This window comes from Leucopleurus acutus (genome assembly GCF_964270905.1).
Source record: "Leucopleurus acutus genome assembly, chromosome: 2".
NCBI lineage: Eukaryota > Metazoa > Chordata > Mammalia > Artiodactyla > Delphinidae > Leucopleurus > Leucopleurus acutus.
The window spans coordinates 185,713,717-185,734,469 of NC_139143.1; the positions used below are offsets into that span (position 1 = coordinate 185,713,717).

Here is a 20,753-nt window from a genome sequence, read left to right on the forward strand (position 1 = left end):
GTCATATGCATTTAGTAAACCTTTCCACATATGTATGTCTCATCATCCTGACTAGACTGAAGTCTTCATAGGGCAGTAACATCTTTTGGCTCCAATCCCAGCTCTCTGTCTAACAGATATTTCCATAAATAACATATAACCGCAACGGCAAGTGTCAGGAGATAAGAAAGAGATAATTTCAGATTCTAGATCATTTTTTAAGAATCAGAAAGCAATTAACTCAGTAGAAACCATTTACTGTAACTACTGCTCCCTCATAATGCAAGTTATAATCACATTATAGATCTGTCTGTGGAAAGTCAAATTCCTCGAAGCAATGTCACTACTGACAACTCTATATAGGATCGATAGAGCCAAACCTCACACACAGTAGGAACCCAATAAATGTTTTATGGAGGTGATCATAATGGTATTACCTAGCATTATAAAGAGAGGATCATTAAGATAACATTTATCCCCTACCCTTTAACTAACTGATACAGCCCCTTGCCTCTGTTTCGGGAGAGGGATCTCTTTTGTGTTTTTCAAACGCATTTCTGAGACAACTATAAACAGTAATTACATTCGTCACTTAGTCTAACACAGCTCATACAGAGAGAGTAAGCTGATGCTGATCATTTTGATCTGGGCCAGTGGTCCTCAACTGGGGGTAATTTTGACCCCTAGGGGCCATCTGGCAATGTCTGTTGTCACAGCAGGAGGGGAGGTGCTACTGGCATCTTATGGGTAGAGGCCAGGGATGCAGCTAAATATCCTACAATGCACAGGACAACCCCCAACAACAGAGAACCATCTGGCCCCAAGTAGTGAGAGGCTGAGAAACCTTGGTCTACAGAAACATTCTGTCCCCTAATCCCCTGACATATTGATATGCCTTTGGCCCTTTTATGTGCAACATGCTTCTGACTCCCTTTGCTTTGCTGCTGCTAAAACCCACTTTGCAGGTTGTCTTCCCTCATAGCAAAGCGCCATTCTTCATGATCTTGCTATTGCTAACAAGAAGGTACATTATCATACTAGACAGTTCTCTGACAAACATCTGATTCAAAGAATAATATAAAGACCCTCCCCACCCCAAATTCAGTTCAAAACTGGAATGTGACAATGTTCTGTGAACCCAAAGACGAGAGACTCAAATTTACGTTTTCTAATTTTGGAAAAGTTGTCATATTTAAAAATTTATAAAGTTGGACTTACTCTCCTGTAGGCTCCAATTCACTGATCTCAAACCAAACCAGAAGATCGTACTTGCTCATGCTCTGGCCAAGGCTGGTTTTGCTCATGGTATTTAACTTGGTGGCTGGAACTTTTAAAAGTTTTTGGAAAATGTTAAAATTTGGTCCAAGTCTACTCAGCAAAGGTATAAGCTTCTCTAATGTCAGTCTTCAAGGACACACTTGGGAAAGGCAGCGAGAGTGAGGGGATAGATTTCAGTGCAGAAGAGCCAGAGAAACTTCACCATCAACTACAGTAGTACCTCTAACTTCAGAGAACAAGGAAAACGGAGAGTCAGCATCTTTTTCCCTCTCAACAAACTACCCAATGATGAGAAAACAGGTTTCATGCAGAGTAAATGTGCTCACAAAACCATTAAAAAACCTTCCTTAGACTCTCACATTTGCAGCATGCAGAGCACGGTAACAATGTGGGACAGGCAATGTGGGGCGAGCCTCGCTCATCACAGGGCCTCATCAAAGCTGCTGTGGCGGGAAAGACCCATCCTCCAACCCAGTGGTTCCTGAACCTCCCTGCACATGAGGGTCACCTGAGGATCTTAAAGATGGCCCAGGCCACACCGCCAGCCAATTAAATCACAGTCTCTAGGGGTGGGACTCAGCCCTCTGAGAGGTTTGAAGCCCCCCAGGTGATTCTAATGTGTGGACAAGTTTGGAAACCACTGGTCTCATCTGTAAATACAGGATTCTGTAAATGATCTCATGTTACCCATTTTCTTCAGATGTGAATTCCATATTCTTATCTGTACTGATGAAATATATTAGCCAAAACCCCCGTATTTTCAAGAATTCAGATTCCACATGGTGGGCATTTTGAAACACTATGTAGAAATTCTGAAATCTTGGCAATACAAAGAGGGCTCTCTGCTCTGAACCTGGGAGCAGTGGTGTGAGTCCAGTGACTTGGGATCTAATTATCGCTCAACCACTAACTAGCTATGAAACTTTGGTTGAGTCACTTAACCTCTGGGAGTCTGTCTCCTCAACTAGAAAATGAAGATCATAATATCCTGCCTACTATCTAAAAAGATGTTGTGAGGATCCACGGACACAATGCATCTAAAGGGGCTGTGTGACTCATACAGCGCTATTCAGAGGCATGGCCTATCAGCATTGTTCACCCCAGCTGAATTCCAGGTAAGCTGGTGATGATGCTAGTCAATAAGATAATAGGGGGTTAATGGCTCTGGTGGGCATCTGAGGGTCAGAAAGCAAAACTAGAGCATTACAAAAAGCCAGCTACCAGTAAAAAAATCCTTTAAAATTAAAAATACCATTGCAAAGAATCCACACCAACAAATATAAGGAGCCCCCCCACCCCCCCACCCCCCTGGATGATGTGAAAGGGGCATAAATAGAGAAGGTGCTTCCTAAAAATCTCTCTGAAGGAAATGTGATATGATCTTGACAATGTGCTGAACTCTACATGCAGGTCAAGTAGCAAACAGAAACGTCGGTGTTTCATACATGGAGAGCCAGGCTTTAGGACCAGCCTCTGAGGATGGTTCTAAATCTAAGGCAGAGCTAATTTTAGCTACTAACCATCTCGTTTAGGTACCCTCTCGGTCTGGCGGCTGGGAACTGGCAGAAAGAGAAAAGGCGGCATTGGGTCAGCCTCATCCTGGAAGGTGGCAATGGCGGAGGATGCGAGCACACTGGCGTGCTCAGAAAATGTGTCCAACACATGCACATTCACATAGTCAGATATGAGAAACCGAATCAGCTCAATCTTTCTCTCATGGTCTGAAGGCAGGACGGAGGCGAGGAGCACAGAGGTGGAGAATGAGCACAGGGCGGGGTGGGAATGAGGCAAGTGGGCAGCAAGGAAAAGGGATGAAAATAAACAAAGAAAAATCAGAACAGGATACCTGAACATGCGGAATAAACGTAATATGCAAAGGAGTGCCCAGTCACCTGACAGTTAAAGGGAGTTACACACAAAGCAGAGAGATTTAGGAGCATGGAGCTTATCAAAATCTGCAGTAAGAAGACCACAGTATCGGCGGGGATATAGAGTCCTATTGTTTGGCACCTCTTATTTCCATCAGGAACCAACAATTCTCGTTCCTACTGGACACCGGAACACACAAGGATGCACAGAAGTGGAGTAGGAATTTGACTATGATTTTTTATCTGAAAAGTCACTCAGAATAAGAGATGTACATCATACAAAGAACGCAGCTGTGCTCACCTGGCTTGGATAGTGGCATGGGTGGAGGGAAGAATCGTCGAGATGGCTGGGGTGGACTGCAAAGGAAGACAAAAGTTCTTCAAGACTAAACAGTCCCATGCTGGTGTTAGTGGCGTGTTTAAATCCCCTTTAAAAATGGATCATTTGTACTTTCAACTCTGGTACCTTATCAGATATCAGATATAAACCCACACAGTAAAACTGAGGCTAAGACATTTTGATAAAAGTCCCCTTGTAAGTCAGAGCTAATAAATAAGAAAAATTTTTCTGTTAACAAGGACACTCTGCCATCATCCCGAAGTCCCCATCATTGTCCTCCTCCCCAATTTTGATGTCTCCACTTAGAGACACACGCTTCATAGTAGCTTTATGCTTCATAAAGTTCTGGGCGGTTAGGACCAATTATACACAACTTTCAGGTTATAGCCCTTATCACCTCAACTTTCTATCCTATTCAAAGTCTCTTCCTACAAAAAGACAGTACTCAAGGTCACCTGGGCAAAACTCAGTTTGCTCTACCTACAGTTAGTGACTGGGTAGCTTAGAAGAAAGATGGTGATGTTTCTGAAATGGAAACATAGGGTAATATATAAAACTGTTATTTACCTATCTTAATTCCTCAAAAGATTTCTTCTTTTCCAGCAAGTGACAGTAACGACAATAACAACAACAATAATATCAATAACAAAAATCTTTGCTCATTCGGTCCAAACCTGTTAAGCTCCTGTCCTTGCAGGTGAAGTGGATGCTGCTGATAATGCCCAAAGACTTCAAACACGATAGGCTTGGTTTTGATATAGTCCACAAATGATTCCGTCACCTCCACTGCAATCTAATAAGGAATAAAGGCAACCTAGATTAGCGAAAGATTTATTATAGGAAAATACACATTTTTGCTGCAAACAGCACTACAGCACTTTGAGTACTCAGTATGTGCTGGGAATTTTACTATGAAGGCCTCTCACACCAAAAGAGAGGGGCTCTTCTCTGGTTTTCGTTCTACAGTTAACTTCACCAAGCTTCAGGCATTCAACACCCTCCACTGTCTGCCCCAAATGACCTCTGGCCCCTCTGCTGCCCTTCACACAATGTTTGGACTCAATCTGCTGCTCCCTTCACCTGCTCTCTCCTCCACCGTGCCTGAGGGCTGGCCCAGGCTTCAGCCGTGCCTGGGAGGCCTTCCCACATCTCTGTACCTCTGTCATCCCTGTACTTCAAGGCCCAGCTCAAATGGCAACAACAGTATGAAAAACACGACTGCAGACTCTGTGCCAGGTACAGTGCCAAGTGTGACCCACCTTTTCTTATTTACACTACAGTCTTCAGGAAGTTCCCCCACCTCCTTTCTCTACAAAAACATCCACCCCCAGCAAAGAATGTAGCTTAAAAGACTCTTCCCATTAGTAGAAATAACTCTCCCTTCTCTACTCCCGTTGCATTTAATGAATACCTTTCGAACGTTTCTATATCCTGTATCACTACAGTTTAAATATGCATTTATTTCCCCTATCATAACTCTAAGCTCTTCGGAGGCATAATCTACCCTGTGGTCCATCTGAGCACCCCCCCGTGGCGTCAGACACAGTCCTTGTGCACAAGAGCCAATCAATATTTATCATATACAGGCATGCTCATATTTATATAATTAAACATCAAAAAGAAAACAGTGTGTTCTGTATTTGATTGCTCCATTTCTGGAGTTGCCCTTTCCTCTCGCATTTTAGGGAGCGGATTATGGTTGGCAAGAGAACAAGACTGTTCAAGCAGTAGTGAAGCTCCTGGATGCTAGAGCCACGTTTCCCTGGGTTCAAACCCCACCTCTGCCTCTTCCTAGCTTTGTAACCTTGGTGAGTGACTTCGAGTGCTCTCTGCCTCGGTAATCGCAACTATAACATGGGGATTATGATAGTATATGGCATAAAAGTGAGGATTAAATGAATTAAGACACAAAAACACACCTATAACAATGACTGACACAAAATAAGCTCTCAGTGAATGTTAGCTATTGTAATGAGGATCACGGCTTTTGAACAGAGTTGAGCAAATCTTTCTAGAAGAGATAGGAGGTCTGTTTTCTTATTCCACTTATGAGAGAGTTGTAAGGGGCATTAGAGGGCTAATCATAGAATCAGCTGCAAGGAAACAGATTCTGAATCTTAATTTAGCTACAAAATGTATTTCATAGTTTCTACATTAATTGCAACCCAATTATTTGTCTCTTATGGTTTAAAGAATAACATATTTAACAAAACTCATATGCAACATGCTTATTATTCTAGGAAGGAAACACTAAAACAACTCACTACATTCAAACCGACAAAGGATTTATTGGCAGACCAACCCCCAGGCTACTCACAGGCCCCACTGTAATTCAGAGAAGATGCTGCCTGCTCTGTCCACTGAGGATTAGCTCAGGGCCCTGGCCGCTCCCGCCACTGTCTGTTCTCATCACAGAGCTCCCCCTACACAGCAGCTTAGATTATCAACCTTCTTCAGCTGAGAAAGCCAAAGGGTCCCACACATGACGACTGCCTCACCCCAGCTGCTTCAAGGTACCACAAACCCGCAAAACATTTGGCAAAAACGTCCACGTCACTTACATTCTGCACATGATAAAAGCCCAGAGGACTTCCTCTGCCATTGTTTTTGAGGGGTTCAGTGGAGAACGCTTCATCATGGCGATGCAAAAAGCTTAAGAGGAAAAAAAAAAAGACCCGCGTGAATTTCGTATTAATGGTTTCATCAGGATCAGCTTGGATCCCACTGGAAAGTAGCACCTTACTTAAGTAGAGTCTTTAACTGAGTCAAGTTATTTACGTTTCCTTGTAGAGAACGTTTTCCATATCACTCAGATAGCATTTTAGCTTTTATGTCAAAAATGACTGAAAAATCAACTAACCCTATCACTTACCCTTGTGAATGTATGAACAGTGAATTCAGTGAACTCCTATTCCCTTGTAAAAGTTTTTTACTGAAATAAAAATTGTGAAATCATTTTGTACAGAAAAGATTTGGCAGATTAAAGCTTCTATAAGGTAGTATCAAAGCCTGTGGACAGCATACTTGCCTGGGAGTCTATCTAAGACCAGCTAGGAGGAGATTCAAATATCACCTCTTCCAGGAAAACTTCCCTGACTCACTCAAACAGTTCTATGTTCCCACAGCACTAGAGACCTATTTTTCTTCAACAGCAATGATATCATTGTTTGTAATAATGTACTTATTTGCTTGTCTCCCCAAAAGACAGTGTCTCCCAGAGGGCTCTAAATGTAGAAAATACTCCTGAAATATTTGAGTCAGTGGACTATGTTGACTTATTCTCATAAATATGAGATTTTATTGTTCTCTCTCCCTCCCTATTATTAGTCTGACATAAAAAGAAGTGGAGAATTACAGAATACTCAATTCAAAGATTTACTGCCAGATAGAAATATGCACCAGAAGGACATCGCATACTCCTGCAAGAAAAAAATGGAAATAAGAGAATACTTTTTTTTTTCTGGCTGTGCCATGCGGCATGTGGGATCTTAGTTCCCCGACCAGGGTCTGCAGTGGAAGTGCGAAGTCTTAACCACTGGACCACCAGGGAAGTCCAAGAACACTTAGAGTAGGGGGTAGAAAGACCAGGATCATGAACTACCAGTCTTCCAATTACACTTAACCTTTGAACAACACAGGTTTGAACTGCGTGGGTCCACTTATACGTGGATTTTTTTTCCATAGTAAATACTAGGGTACTGCACAATCGGCAGTTGGTTGAACCCTTAGATGCGGAACTGCGGATATGGTGGAACCCTGGATACACAGTCGGATTTTTGACTGTGCGGAGGGTGAGTGCCCTAACTCCTGAGTTGCTCAAGGGTCAACTGTAATTCACTGAGCCCGAAAGTGGTGTACTTCTGCCAGGCATCCAAATCACTGACGCTGTGGCACTATAGCATTCCACACGACGTGTACTCTCGTCTATTTTCTTTCTTCTCATTTTCTCCTTACCTCTCTCCCTTTCCTTCTCTTACTTCTTACTCCTTTTTTTCTTCCAATTTCTTCCTCTCCAGACCACACAGTGTACCTGCCAGAGGCGCCATGAGCATCAGCTGATCTCTGATCTACACTCCAACAAGGCTCTGCTTGGAGCAGATACAAATATCCTGGGGTTCCACAGAGGTGACGCATGAAATCATTCACATTGCTCTACAGCTCTGTTTTCCCTATGCAGGCCAGATGAGAGCTGATAAAAACCTCAGGAGAACTTGAGTCTTCTTTCAGCATGAGTCAACATGCCCTTTCCTCCAGAGCTAATGCCAGGTGGAGATGCTACTCTCTTTTTAGGAGATTTTAGGACAGAAGTCAACATACCACTATTGCCATTTCAGATGTCAGTTAACCAAGTAGGTCTTTTCCACAAAATACATCAGTTACTAACTGAGGCTATTAGCAAAAACACATTAAATGGGCAAAACCTACACTGGACGGATACTATTTCATCAATTATAATTACAGCAAATGATATTAGCGGCTTACCATGTAATAATCACATTTAATTGAGGACTTGGCTAAAATCTATGTAAAAAGCAATGCTGCTTTAGGACCCCAGGGAAGGCTAAGGCACATACTGAGGGGAAATGAATGGCAGAAATCTAAAGCAGCCTTTTGGTGGCACCAGTGGCAAACTGTGGGCTTTAGGAATGGGGTGGCTCAGACTTCATTTTCTTGTACTGTGGCCCTTTCCAAGTACTGAAGACATATTGATGTTTGGGGGTATTAAAACTTAAAGATTCTCCAAAAAACTGTTTTTGGAGGTCTTGAGACGAAAGTACCTAGAGCACAGAGCTCCACAGGGTTATAGGATAGAAAATGCTTAGAAAGTGGATGAGAAATGAAACCTGTCACATCTTCTCTACGTACTTACTAGCTTTTTTTCAGTGGATGCAGAATTTTGCTGCTCTTTAAATGACTTACATTCTCCCTTTCCCAAGTATTAAATAAGCATAATTGGCGGTTGGATAATTCATTGTTTTCATACGTGTTTATTAACGAGACACTTCAGCACGAAGAGCACTTAAAAAGACTAATAAGTAGGCTCATCTGGATCTGATCCTATACTCCTGGCAGAGGGGGACAGTCCACAACCAAACCTTCTAGCAGGATATGTGGCCACACTCCTCCCCACAATGAACTCTGTTTCATTCCATTGTAGGTTTCCAGTTCTTACTCCCATCTTGAGTGAAGAAAGCATTTTATTTCAGTGGCTGGTAGTCATTTCTCTCTCAAGAGTGTACTACCTGGCAAGTGTTACATCGCTCTATAGTGCACAAAGGACATCATCCGGGGTAAGAGCCTAGGGAGGCAGAGCAAAGGGGCGGCTTACTTGAACTGACAGAAGATATCTGCATACTCTGGGAGGATTCCGCTGGCCTGCAACACTGTTACACGGAAAGTGAAGGCACTGCCCAGTTTCAGGTGGTTGCCAATCTCTTCAGAAAATCCTTCCATTACCATCTTACCATCCAGCAAAGTGCCTGACTTCAAATCTAAAGAGGGTCAAATGAACACAGATATGGTTCAAGTAACACACAAAGCACCTTTTAGAGAGTAGAGTGTACCTTTCCATCCCTAGATGATAAAGGCAACTATCTTCCTTGACAATGGTCAGTATTTTTCCCTCTTTGAAAACATATGCAATCATAGTACACTCTGATTACACACCCAAGTCATTCATTCGATTGATTTCTTCTGGAGGAGTGATGACCTCAGAACTCTGACCCTGTCCTTCCACAATCCTCAGCTCCTCCAAGGATAGACCAGAACGGGTCATTGCAACCGAAGAAAAGTCACTCTGAAAACAAGGCAGGGGTGAGTAGATGATAAAGTAGTATGACAACATATTCTCCCCCCATTTCCGTAACTTATATTTATTTGCCCAACAAATAATAGTGACTGAAAAGTTATGTGGATTAAGAGCTGCCTGAGAAAAGGCAATACAACACAATATAAATGCTGGGCCTTTACCCTCACCTCGGTCATTGTTAGACATGTCCCATATTCTATTAACTATCCTGTGGTAACCTATACTTTTTAGTTCTAGGCAGAACTGCTCTCCAGTGCTGAACATCCTCCTTACAAAACCTGCCTACTTCCTTATCCTTCCACAAGGTTTTCCTCTTCCTGGCAGATTTCTCACCTGATTAAAGTACTCGTTATCAAAAGATATTTTAGCTGTTCCTGACTGTCGAATTCCAGAACCATAATCAGGAGCTTCTTCGTCCGCTAAGTAGAGGAAAAAAAAAAAGAAAGGAAAAAAAAGCAAGGATGAGACTACATATGGGGACAAGGAGGAACGACTCCTATTGGATTACAATAATAAAAATATATAGGAAAGTAAAATAAAAATAAATAGGAGATAGTGGGCTTTAGGGTTCTCAAACTTTAATACAAGAGGAGACACTAAAGAACAAGTCTTTTGCGTGAGAAAGAAAGAGACCAAAGCAGTAAAGTCAAATAGGCTGCTTCCAACTCTACTCAGGTAAACTTACCACCTCCTTAGCTCGAATGAAACTAATGAATAAAGGATCGGTTTCACTCTTGATGTTGTTCAAATGTCATACTTAGAAATACTGATCCCTTCACTTGACAAGATTATATTCAATAATATTCAATAAATATTTGAAAATATTAGACTGTACTTGTGAAGACCTCCATAGCTCAACGCTGGTGACTATCATGCATTTCCACGGGGAAAGGCTGAAAGAGGTCACTAAATACAGCACAGCAGTTGGAAACTAAAACAGAAACGTTACAGGGAACAGCCACATTCTTTCTTCAGAATGTAGGCTGGAGCTTGGAAAAAAGTATGAAGTGTCAACATCTTGATCCACACATTGCACAACAGCAGCCAAAGTACAGAAACGTCTAGCAGAAGTATCCTGCCAGAAAATTAGGCAAGAAACCGTCTGAAAATCCTCTGTTATTTCTGAAGCAGTTAAGGTACATCATTTAAAATGCAAATGACTTTTATAAAGGTAACCCAAGGGTTGTTCTTCATGTTAAAGGAGACCCCTTTACCCCATTATTCCAAAACAGCAGTAGCCCAAACCAAACAGGATCTACTCGTGATACTTGGGAACAACAGCTAGAAAGGAAGCAATAAAGGCTTTCTTCAGTCTGCACTGAAGCGCGGCCCTTACGGAACGGGCCTCCTTTGTCTCGAGGCAGAGGACCCACGGCCCTCATTTCAGAAGAGGGGCGCCTACCTGCGATGGCCTGCACAGCCACACGGAGAAATCCCCGCACTTCGCCCTTCTCACTGACAACGGCCACCCTGTGAATCAGGGGCACGGGGTACAGCAGGTTGCTCAGGTAAACAAATGCTCTAGAGACAGAAACCAGGAGACAGACATCTGAGCATCCCACAGGTAGAGAAGGTGGCTTTCAGATTTACTGAGAATACCTTCATGAAACTGTGAGCTGGCTTCTGGGCCCTGTCTTAAACCTCTCTGTTCTGTACTCTCAGACTGCCTCCTGTTGCTTTTTCAGAATACATAACGTATAAACAAATGCAAATGCTTGGTAAAGCAGTGGAAAAGACCAACGTACACCAAATTACTCCCTATAAGAATTACTACCATAGGTAGAGTGACCACTGGAAGTAGACTTCCAAGATACTCCTCTACAAATACTGCTACGAGTGGGAAAAGGGAGCCCATTAAGGAGTTTAACCTTTTAATGTAACTAATTACAAAGAGGTTTTTGTTTTGTTTTCCCCAATAGATAATACAGAAATCAGCAGACAAAAATGGTCAGAGAAATGTGACTGAAATACAGTCAATAACTCTAAAATGGATTTCAAGTCACAACATTGTGGGTCTTTATTTTTACCCTAAGAAATGACTATGATCTTTAGGCAGGGTGACTGACACATATGGGCAGAAAGGCCATGTAGCCAGAAATTTCTTTGTTAGTGAGCTTATAAGAGACTCTGGATGGACATCAAGATAAATGCTAAGGGAGAAGGAGACAGCTGATCCCTAAAGGGTTGCTTTTGCTTCTAGGGTTCAAAACTTTATTCAGAAATGCATATACACGAGGTAAGACCTAACATTTTTCAACTTCAAATGAACTAGCAAAGTCATATCACATTTGTTCTCTTTTTTTCTTCTTTCATTATTTTGTAGCGATTGACTTTTTTTAAGCAACACAAACCGGTGATCACAAAGCTTGGGTGTTCATTCCAATTAGTGGGTGGGAAATAGAATCTAGTTCCTACTATTATTCCTGTCTTCCCACTTGGTATATGCTGATCTTTGAAGACAAGACAAGACAAAGAGTAAACATTTGCATCAAGAAATCACACATAACTAAATGTGACACATGCAGGCATACCTCGTTTTATTGCGTTCCATTTTCTTGCGCTTTGCAGATATTGCATTTTTTACAAATTGAAGGTTTGTGGCAACCCTGTCTCCAGCAAGGCGCCATTTTTCCAACATTTGCTTGCTTCATGACTCTGTGTCACATTTTGGTAATTCTCACACTATTTCAAACTTTTTCATTTTTTTTTTTTTATGGTCATCTGTCATCTTTGACGTTACGGTTGTAATTGTTTAGAGGTGCCACAAACCGCAACCATACAAGACACTGAACTTAACCGATAAATGTGTGTTCTGACTGCTCCAACAGGCCATTCCCCCGTCCCTCTCCCTCTTCTTGGGCCTCCCTATTTCCTGAGACACAACAATACTGAAATTAGGACAGTTAATAACCCTACAATGGCCTCTTAAGTGTTTAAGTGAAAGGAAGAGTCTCATGTCTCTTACCTGAACTCAAAAGTTAGAAATAACTAAGCTTAGTGAGGAAGGCATGTTGAAAGCTGAGACAGGCTGAAAGCAAGGCCTCTTGTGCCAGTCAGACAAGTTGTGACTGCAAAGGAAAAGCTCTTGAAGGAAATTAAAAGTGCTACTCCAGTGAATACACAAGTGATATGAGAAAGCAAAAAAGCCTTACTGATGATATAGAGAAAGTTTTAGTGGTCTGGATAGAAGATCAAAACAGCCACAACATTCCCTTAAGCCAAAGCCTAATCCAGAGCAAGGCTCTAACTGTCTTCAGTTCTATGAAGGCCAATAGAGGTAAAGAAGCTACAGAAGAAAAGTTTGGAGCTATCAGAGGTTGGTTCATGATGTTTAAGGAAAGAAGTCGTCTCCATAACATAAAAGTGCAAAGGGAAGCAGAAGTGCTAATGTAGAAGCTGCAGCAAAGTATCCAGAAGTCCCAGCTAAGTTATTAATGAAGGTGGCTACACTGAATAAGAATTTCAGTGTAGATGAAACAGCCTTTTATTGGAGGAAGATGCCATCTAAGACTTTCAGAGCTAGAGGGAAGTAAATGTCTAGCTTCAAAGGACAGACTGGCTTTCTTGTTAGGGGCTAATGCAACTAGTGACCTGTAGTTGAAGCCAATGATCGTTTACCATTCTGAAAATCTTAGGGCCTTTAAGAATTATGCTAAATCTACTCCGCCTGTTTTCTATAAATGAAACAACAAAGCCTAGATGACAGCACATCTGTTTACAACATGGTTTACTGAATATTTTAAGCCCACTGTTGAGACCGACTGCTCAGGGCAAAAAAAAAAAGAGCCCTTTCAAAATATTACTGCTCACTGACAATGCACCTGGTAACCCAAGAGCTCTGATGGAGATTAATATTTTCGTGCCTGCTAACACAACACGCATTCTGCAGCCCATGGGTTAAGGAGTAATTCTGACTTTCAAGTCTTGTTATTTAAGAAATACATTTTGTAAGGCTACAGCTGCCATAGACAGTGACTTCTCTGATGGATCTGGAAAGGATTGTAGGTGCCATTAGGAACATCTGTGATTTGTGGGAAGAGGTCAAAATATCATCAATATTAACAGGAGTTTGGAAGAAGTTGACTCCAACCCTCATGGATGACTTTGAGGGATTCAAGACTTCAGTGGAGAAAGTAAATGCAGACGCGGTAGAAATAGCAAGAGAACAAGAATTAGAAGTGGAGCCTGAAGATGGGACTGGATTACTATAGTCTCATGATAAAACTTTAATGGGTGAAGAGTTGCTTCTTATGGATGAGCAAAGAAGTGGTTTCTTGAGATGGAATCTACTTCCAGTGAAGATGCTGGGAAATGACAACAAAGGATTTAAAATATTACATAAACACAGCTGATAAAGCAATGGCCGGGTCTGAGTGGACTGACTCCAATTTTGAAAGTTCTACTGTGGGTTAGATGCTATCAAACAGCAACCTCCACCAGCAAAAAGCCTGCTTCACTGAAGGCTCAGATGATGGCTAGCATATTCCTTTTAGCAATAAAGTATTTTTTAATTAAGGTACATACATTGGTTTTTTTAGACATAATGCTTTGCACACTTAATAGACCAAATGTAATGTAAACGTAACTTTTATATGCATTGGGAGAACAAAAAAGGCACGTGACTGGCTTTATAGCAATATTTGCTTTTATTGCAGTGGTCTGGAAACAAATCAGCAATATCTCCGAGGTATGCCTGCATGCATGTCTGCACCTTTTCCTGCTCTGAATCTACTTTAAAACAAAGAAAAGGAAGATGGAGCGGATTCTTGGGATTTCAACTCCAAGTAATGAAAACAATTCTGAAAATTGACAAAATACACCACAGAAAAACAAATGTTAATAAAACTGAAAGACCATAAATGAAACATGAATGAAAGTATAACAAAAATAATTGCAAGTGGACACTGAGTCAGATCAAATGATGTCTACTTCCCTTTCAGTCTGCTCCAAAGGTGGGGGAGGGCAATGCTAAAAAAGAGGGATAAAGCTCCGCTGTACAAACATTTTTAAAAGAAAAGTCTAAAAAGGATTACAAACAAGAGTCTCAAACATCAACTACTGTGATAGAGTTTAAAGACTACGAATTTGGCATAAGGTACCAAATGGATAATTTCACTTTCAAAGTCAGCACACATGCAGACCACCTTCATTTCTCACTGGCATTCCAGCCACTGCCCGCGTTCAATGCCTTGGCCATTAAAGAGCCATCGTATATGCTCGTCCCCTGTCTGCTGTCCTCTCTGAGCTCTTCTACCCACCTCATGCCTTTGATTTCACATCATATTCCAAATACCACTCTCTTATGACAGGTCCCCCTAGTGTTTTATGATCTCAGTAACACACAACTCCATCACTGCTATGATTTCCATTTATTTATGTAATTATTTGTCTGTCTCACCCACCAGACTGAAAACCCAGGAGGGCAGGAACCATGTCTGGTCAATAAATATCTGGTGAGTGATTGAATATCTATGTACATAAGTGAATGGGAAAGTGACCTGTCCTCTATCTTTAAGTAGAAGTGGAAGATTTTTCCAGAAAAATGGGTTAAACCAGAGGTAGAGAAGCAAAGCCATTCAACTTTATATTAGGTTGATTTTTCAAAGCCATACTCATGATGGATATTAACTATATAGGACATGTTTAGATTCCTCACCATATTTAATTTGTATAGCTATTTTTATACTTAAAAGTAGCTACTCAAAAACAAGAACCCCTATTTTTAATTACAATAAAGTACTGTTTGCGCAAACGTTAAAGAAGAATCTCCTTTCTGTCTATGGCAACGGCTACTCCAAAAGTGGAAGAATAGGAATTTCCCTTTTTAGAAGAGAGAATTCTATAATTCAATGGCAGTGGCGTGTGCATCGGCACTGTGACTACACAACTGCACAGTCACTAGACAGCTCCTTGTCTTATTATTATAACATAGGCTTTGGTCCAAAATCAATGCTTTGGGCTCTATAAATGTTCTCGTTCTCTTACGAAGTTTTTTAAATTAGAATTTTTATAATTATTCTTCATTCTTGAGAATCCTTGTACCTTGACCTAGCAGACTGAAAGAGAACAGGGACGAGAGAGGGGAAGATGTAAAGGATGTATTAGCATAAAGTTCTACGAAGTTACATAAAAAGGGTAACAAATTCTGTCAACATAAAGATAATAAAAACCAGCATAATTATGATCAGTTACAGAAAGAATGTCAGTTCAGGTACTTAGGTCACAGAATAACCAGGAGACTTTTAACCCAGAACACTAGCCTAAATACTTTACATTTCATCCCAAATGACGATGGATGATTCATAACATCCCAGCATGCCATAAGAGAATAGCTAAAGGGACAAGCTCTTTTAATTTTCATATAAAAATTCACCAGAGGCAGCCAAGGCCATGAATCAAAACCTATAAATGGAATTTTACAAAAAACTGGAAAATTTTATAAGTAAATTGTATTTGCAATTATGTGCCAATACGGGAAATCTAATCCCGTGAATCACAAAAACAGCACAGAAGTTACTCCTCTTACACAGAGAATGACTGGTACGTAACTGGGTGATGTTGCATTATTACAAATTGTTTGTAGGTAAGAAATGCAGCCGAGGGTGAAAATAAAGAGCTATCCTTCACTCTGCTGACTGCTATGATTTCACCTTCTCCCCTAATACTTTTCTTGCAAAGCAAAGTCAGTTTTAGAACCTGGGAACCCAAAGAAATGGAAAGGTCAATTCCTGAGCCACAGCTCCACAAATAATTTATTTGAAAATCAAAGTAGAGTTGATTGCCTTATACCTACACTTAAATCTGATATGATTAAAATGAGAGAAAATACATATATCTTAACGCAGAGAATTTCCACATTACGTGGGATTTTCATACAACTGGCTCAAAATACAAATGCTTCTGAGTAGAACTCTGAGTAGAACCAGGATATTCATTTTGCTAGTGTGGATGAAAGAATACAAAAGATGAAAAAGATCTTTAATGCTTTTTCTTCTCCCTACCTAACTCTTCAGTTTATACTTCAGAACCTAACAGGTCTCCGTTTTAGTTGCTTGTCCTAAGTTAGGCTGGTGTTCTTTCCACCACACCACATAGGGTGAAGCTACCTATTCCTCATGTGTGATAATGTAGAACTAAGTGAGCAGCGTGAGAAGCTGCAAGACTGGCATCAGGACCAAGCAGTTTGTGGATAAAAACTTGATTCCAACTTCCGACCCTCTCAGAAGAGGACGGAAACAGCCATAAAGTAAGGAAAGCATTATGGTCCCATTATTTGTACACAGAAGTACCCTTCTCAATTTTAATATAAATCAGCTTCTCTGAAATTCTAAGCATCTATTCCTGGCAACACACCAGACAATATTCATGGTTGTATAATCCTTTATATTTATTCATGGAAAAACTGAATAAATGCCCCTTTACCATTGTAAAACCCCAAGACTGTCTAATAGTACAGCCCACAGTCATAATTGAGGCTTTAATTTCTATCAAAAAGCTTTTCTTTTCCCCCTTTCCATAAAAGTGATCATCTTCTACATTATTTATTTAGTTCTCACCAGGTAACCAACACCATACTCTGAGCTAAGTTTTAGAACCTTGTGTCCCTAATGGGTCAGGAGACTCGCTGCACTTTCATATTTTTAGATAACTGGTGCTTATCCACTAACACTAATATAATTTCCCTTATTTTTAAAGGGTTCAACAACATGTGGTTTTAATGCAGTGTTGAAATTAAATCAAAACATAGACATAATTTTTTGTTAATTCAATGAGTGCTGCACTGTTGAATTTGTAATTAAAATTACTTCAGCATGAAGACTGGATATAGACAAAGACCCCAGTATTAGGAACATGTGCCTGAGAGCTCTGCATCACTGACAGATGGGGCCAGAGACAATGCCTTGGTTTGGTAAGCTGAACTTAACACAAAGCAGTGTCATGGAGCACTGAACAAATATCCATTGTTGATGGTTTCAACAGATAATTTTATGAGATTCATCATTATAACGCCTATAGGTAAAATCTTAGCACAAGCCAAAGATCTATGAAACTGGCCAAAGAAAGGCATCCATTTCAGTTAGACAAAGAGGAAACTTCACGCTCTTGATTCTTTTCTGGACTCACAGACTAAGCAAGAAATAAACCTAACACTACTCCTGATTCCACTTCTGTCCTCGCGATTCCTGCTGATGCCACGAGTCCTTTCAGCCTAGCCTTGGACTTGCTCTGCTATCCTTCTCACGTTGCCCCTTTTGCTTTCTCGTTCATATTCCCACAAAGAGGAAACATCAGACACAATGACATTGTTCAACTCCGTAACGGTGTGACTCTTAGCTTTGATTACTTTCTACTCTGGGGTCTCCCCCTTCAGAACAAAATTACAGGGCAGTTTGAGACAAGGAATCCTCCACGGAGAGTGTCCACACGCTGCCGCCTGCTGTACCGAGTAGGCCAAGTACCTCACAGATGCTGCCTGAGGGCTCTCTCAGCCAGATCAGCGTGTCATGAATTGAACTGGCTAAAGCAAAATGGTCCAAAATTGCACAAGGAGCCTCTTTAGAGCAAGAGCTGGTCCCTTTTTGCCTTTCTCACTTTAACCTCACCAACCTTCCCACTAAAATGAACCATGGGGATCTGTCGTAAAACGGGTCATGCCCATCACTGAAGAGATCTGATCCCTCCTCCGTCCCTGCGTCAGAGCCGGTGTCATCCACGAATGCCTCATCATCAAAATCCTCCATCTCATCTTGCTGCTCGTCAGCCAGCTCAGTGATGTCGGAATCGGCCGTGGAAAAAGTGGGGGAGGGCGTGCGGTCAGCAAGGCGCTCATTCACACAGCCGTGGAAAATGGGGGCGCTAGACACCAGGTAAGATGCCGACGGACACAGCCAAGGAGAGAGGAATAGTTGGTTAAACAGGAAGCTACAGCTGCCAACAGGACAGAACCCACTGGGGAACCAAAACAACACAAGCAAGTGGAAAAGCAAAGGGATAAAATAAGCATAAATCATCTGGCTCAGGTGAAATGGAACAAGGACTGATCCTTGGAATGAGAAAAGCAAAGGAAATACATGAGTAGAATATCCGAGGTAAACAATGTGCTGTAAAACATTTAAGTTCTCCAGTTCACACAAAAAATCAGCAGCCAGGTCTCAAAGGAGCCACTCAATATTAGGTGAAATAATAAGGTTTAAATCTTTATTCCAATTCCCATGTCATCTCTGAGCAGAAAACAAAACAGATGAAATGGTATATGGCAAAGCAGGTATGTGCCTTGCTTGGGTAAGACGTGTTTGGCCAATTCATCTCTTTGAAAACGCTCTACTATCAGAGTAGACTGGAAAAGACTTACTTCATTTCTACAAAATACTATGACTTCAGCTCCACCTTTTAACCCAGTTCCTTTAAAACTGTTGGAAAGTTTTTGCAGTTAGAAAATTTTTCAAATTCTGAAATCATTAAGGTGAAAATCTATACTTCTCTGCTTTAAAAATTCTAAACCTCTAAGAATGTGACTCACTATGGACTCACGTTAAATGCTGAAAGTAAAGTATACACAAAAAAGGCTCAGGTGGATTACTAAGGTGTGCAATTTTTCACTCTTGGCAAAGACTAAAGTGAGATGAACTGCTTTAAAAATTAAAGTGAGGACAATCATGGAGAGACTGCAGTCTGATAAACTGGACGTCATACTGTGATTTTAAACTATGCAGGATACAGACACAGGTTTCCTTTTTCTTTTAAATCTATCTTGGTCAAGTGTAAGACATTTTGTGAATGAGCTGACAGGCAGGGAAGACTGTCAGTTACTTTGATTGAAAGTCTGAAACTTAAAAAAAATGTGCCTGTTGGGTAAAACTAAAGGGAAATATACCAAATGACACAGTGGCTGTGTATGAGTGGATAAGATTATAAATGGGGCTTTTTTGTACTCTTTTTCTTTAACTTTCTGTAATATCTGCCAAGCCTTTAAACAATTAAAATAAAACCATTCATTACCTGAAAAGAAGACACCAATAAAATCATTACTTACCTTCCTACAAGTTTGAACCAATGGAATCGATCATAAAATGGATCGCTGCCAGTCATGGTGGTTTCACTTTCATCTTGGGCGCTGGAGGCCATCTCACCTGCCCTGTCATACATCTCTCGCATCAAATCCAGCCTCTGCCTGTACAGTAACCATAAAGTGTGCTGGGTTAGTATCACAAGGTCACATCAAAATTTCATCTTGGAAGTATCTTCCATGTAAGATTTTAAAAAGCTGCTCCCACCATTTAATGATATTAAATAAGAATAAAGGCTTTATGCATGACATTTTCATACTTAAGTTTCGCCAAAGACCAATAATGTGTTGCTCCGTTTTTCAGATCCTGGACTTCTACGGCCACCACTGTACGAGGGAACGGTCTGTCTTCCTGAGTTTTTTCCATCTCAGTGGGAAGTAATTCAGGAGGCAAAGGGGAGTACAACGTGTCAGTCAGAAGAACAAACTGAAACTGCACCTAAATGGAAGAAGAAACCATCGACAAACGGCCTTTCTGTTTTTAGCAAGTAGGTTTTGGAAACAAGGCAATATAATCACGCCTGATGGGAAGGAGGTCAAACAGCAGCACATGCTCAACAGCTTGTGATCAACTGAAAAAAGTGGCCACTTGTATATTAATCATTAAGCTATTTACAGACTTTGTTTTCCTAGCCTGGCACAGTGTTTTTGCACAACCTAAAATCTCAATAAATATACTTTGGTTGACTGAACGAAGACTTCTGTAGAGAACAAATGGTGGACCCAGGAGTGCACCCTCACCCACGAATGAGAGAGGGTGGAGGCATGCTAAGGTTTTCCATTTTAAATTCAGAGGATTACAACTATTACTCTTAAAACTGTTACCACAGGCTAAGTGCTTTGCATTCATCATGTCATTTATTTCTTGATACCACCCTATATTTTTACCAACTATTAATGAAATGCTATATACAGCTATAAGACAAAAAGATAGTCCCTGCCATCTTTTAGTCTATTTGAAGAGGGAAATAGTTAATAAATGATTACAAAATGAGATGGGGTTATGAATGAATAAGACGTCTTATCCCCATTTTACAGAACTAGAATATAGCCCTCGGAGAAGATAATGATTTTTCCCAAAGCCAGGCAGTCTGTGCTCTTACCTACTTCACAGTATTGCCCCTCCCACCCCGCCCCCTGTAAATCTTAGCCATCAGGAGACTGTTAAACCGTGGGACATAAAGAAGAATAAATCTAAGATGTGGTGTGATGTTTCAGTAATATTAATTACCATGTCTAGGCACTACTTCAGCACCTTCCATGCATTCACTCTCTCATCTCTCACAAAATCCCTGGGTGGCAGACACTGTTGCCAAACCCATTCTGCAGGTGAGGGACTGAAGGCCTGGGGCTATTAGGGTCAAACAACTGGGAGAGCTGGGGTTGGAACCTGGCTGTCTGGGTGCAGGGTGT

The 20,753-nt window shown here is 41.0% G+C and overlaps 1 protein-coding gene across 2 annotated transcripts in view; it reads right to left on the reverse strand.

Annotated features, from left to right (window-relative positions):
- Nucleotides 1-20,753, reverse strand: part of KIF1B (kinesin family member 1B) — a 147,536-nt gene that overhangs the window by 24,745 nt on the left and 102,038 nt on the right. The window contains exons 23-33 of one of the 2 annotated variants that reach the window (XM_082833171.1): nucleotides 19,601-19,779; nucleotides 19,308-19,445; nucleotides 17,882-18,130; nucleotides 10,677-10,795; nucleotides 9,608-9,693; nucleotides 9,133-9,262; nucleotides 8,795-8,957; nucleotides 6,027-6,117; nucleotides 4,140-4,258; nucleotides 3,427-3,482; nucleotides 1,198-1,306 (exon numbers count right to left, since the gene is read on the reverse strand). In XM_082833171.1, the coding sequence (XP_082689297.1) occupies nucleotides 1,198-1,306; nucleotides 3,427-3,482; nucleotides 4,140-4,258; nucleotides 6,027-6,117; nucleotides 8,795-8,957; nucleotides 9,133-9,262; nucleotides 9,608-9,693; nucleotides 10,677-10,795; nucleotides 17,882-18,130; nucleotides 19,308-19,445; nucleotides 19,601-19,779 (1,439 nt within the window). The remainder of the gene's footprint in view (nucleotides 1-1,197; nucleotides 1,307-3,426; nucleotides 3,483-4,139; nucleotides 4,259-6,026; nucleotides 6,118-8,794; nucleotides 8,958-9,132; nucleotides 9,263-9,607; nucleotides 9,694-10,676; nucleotides 10,796-17,881; nucleotides 18,131-19,307; nucleotides 19,446-19,600; nucleotides 19,780-20,753) is intronic. The other variant, XM_082833169.1, reaches the window with a different exon arrangement.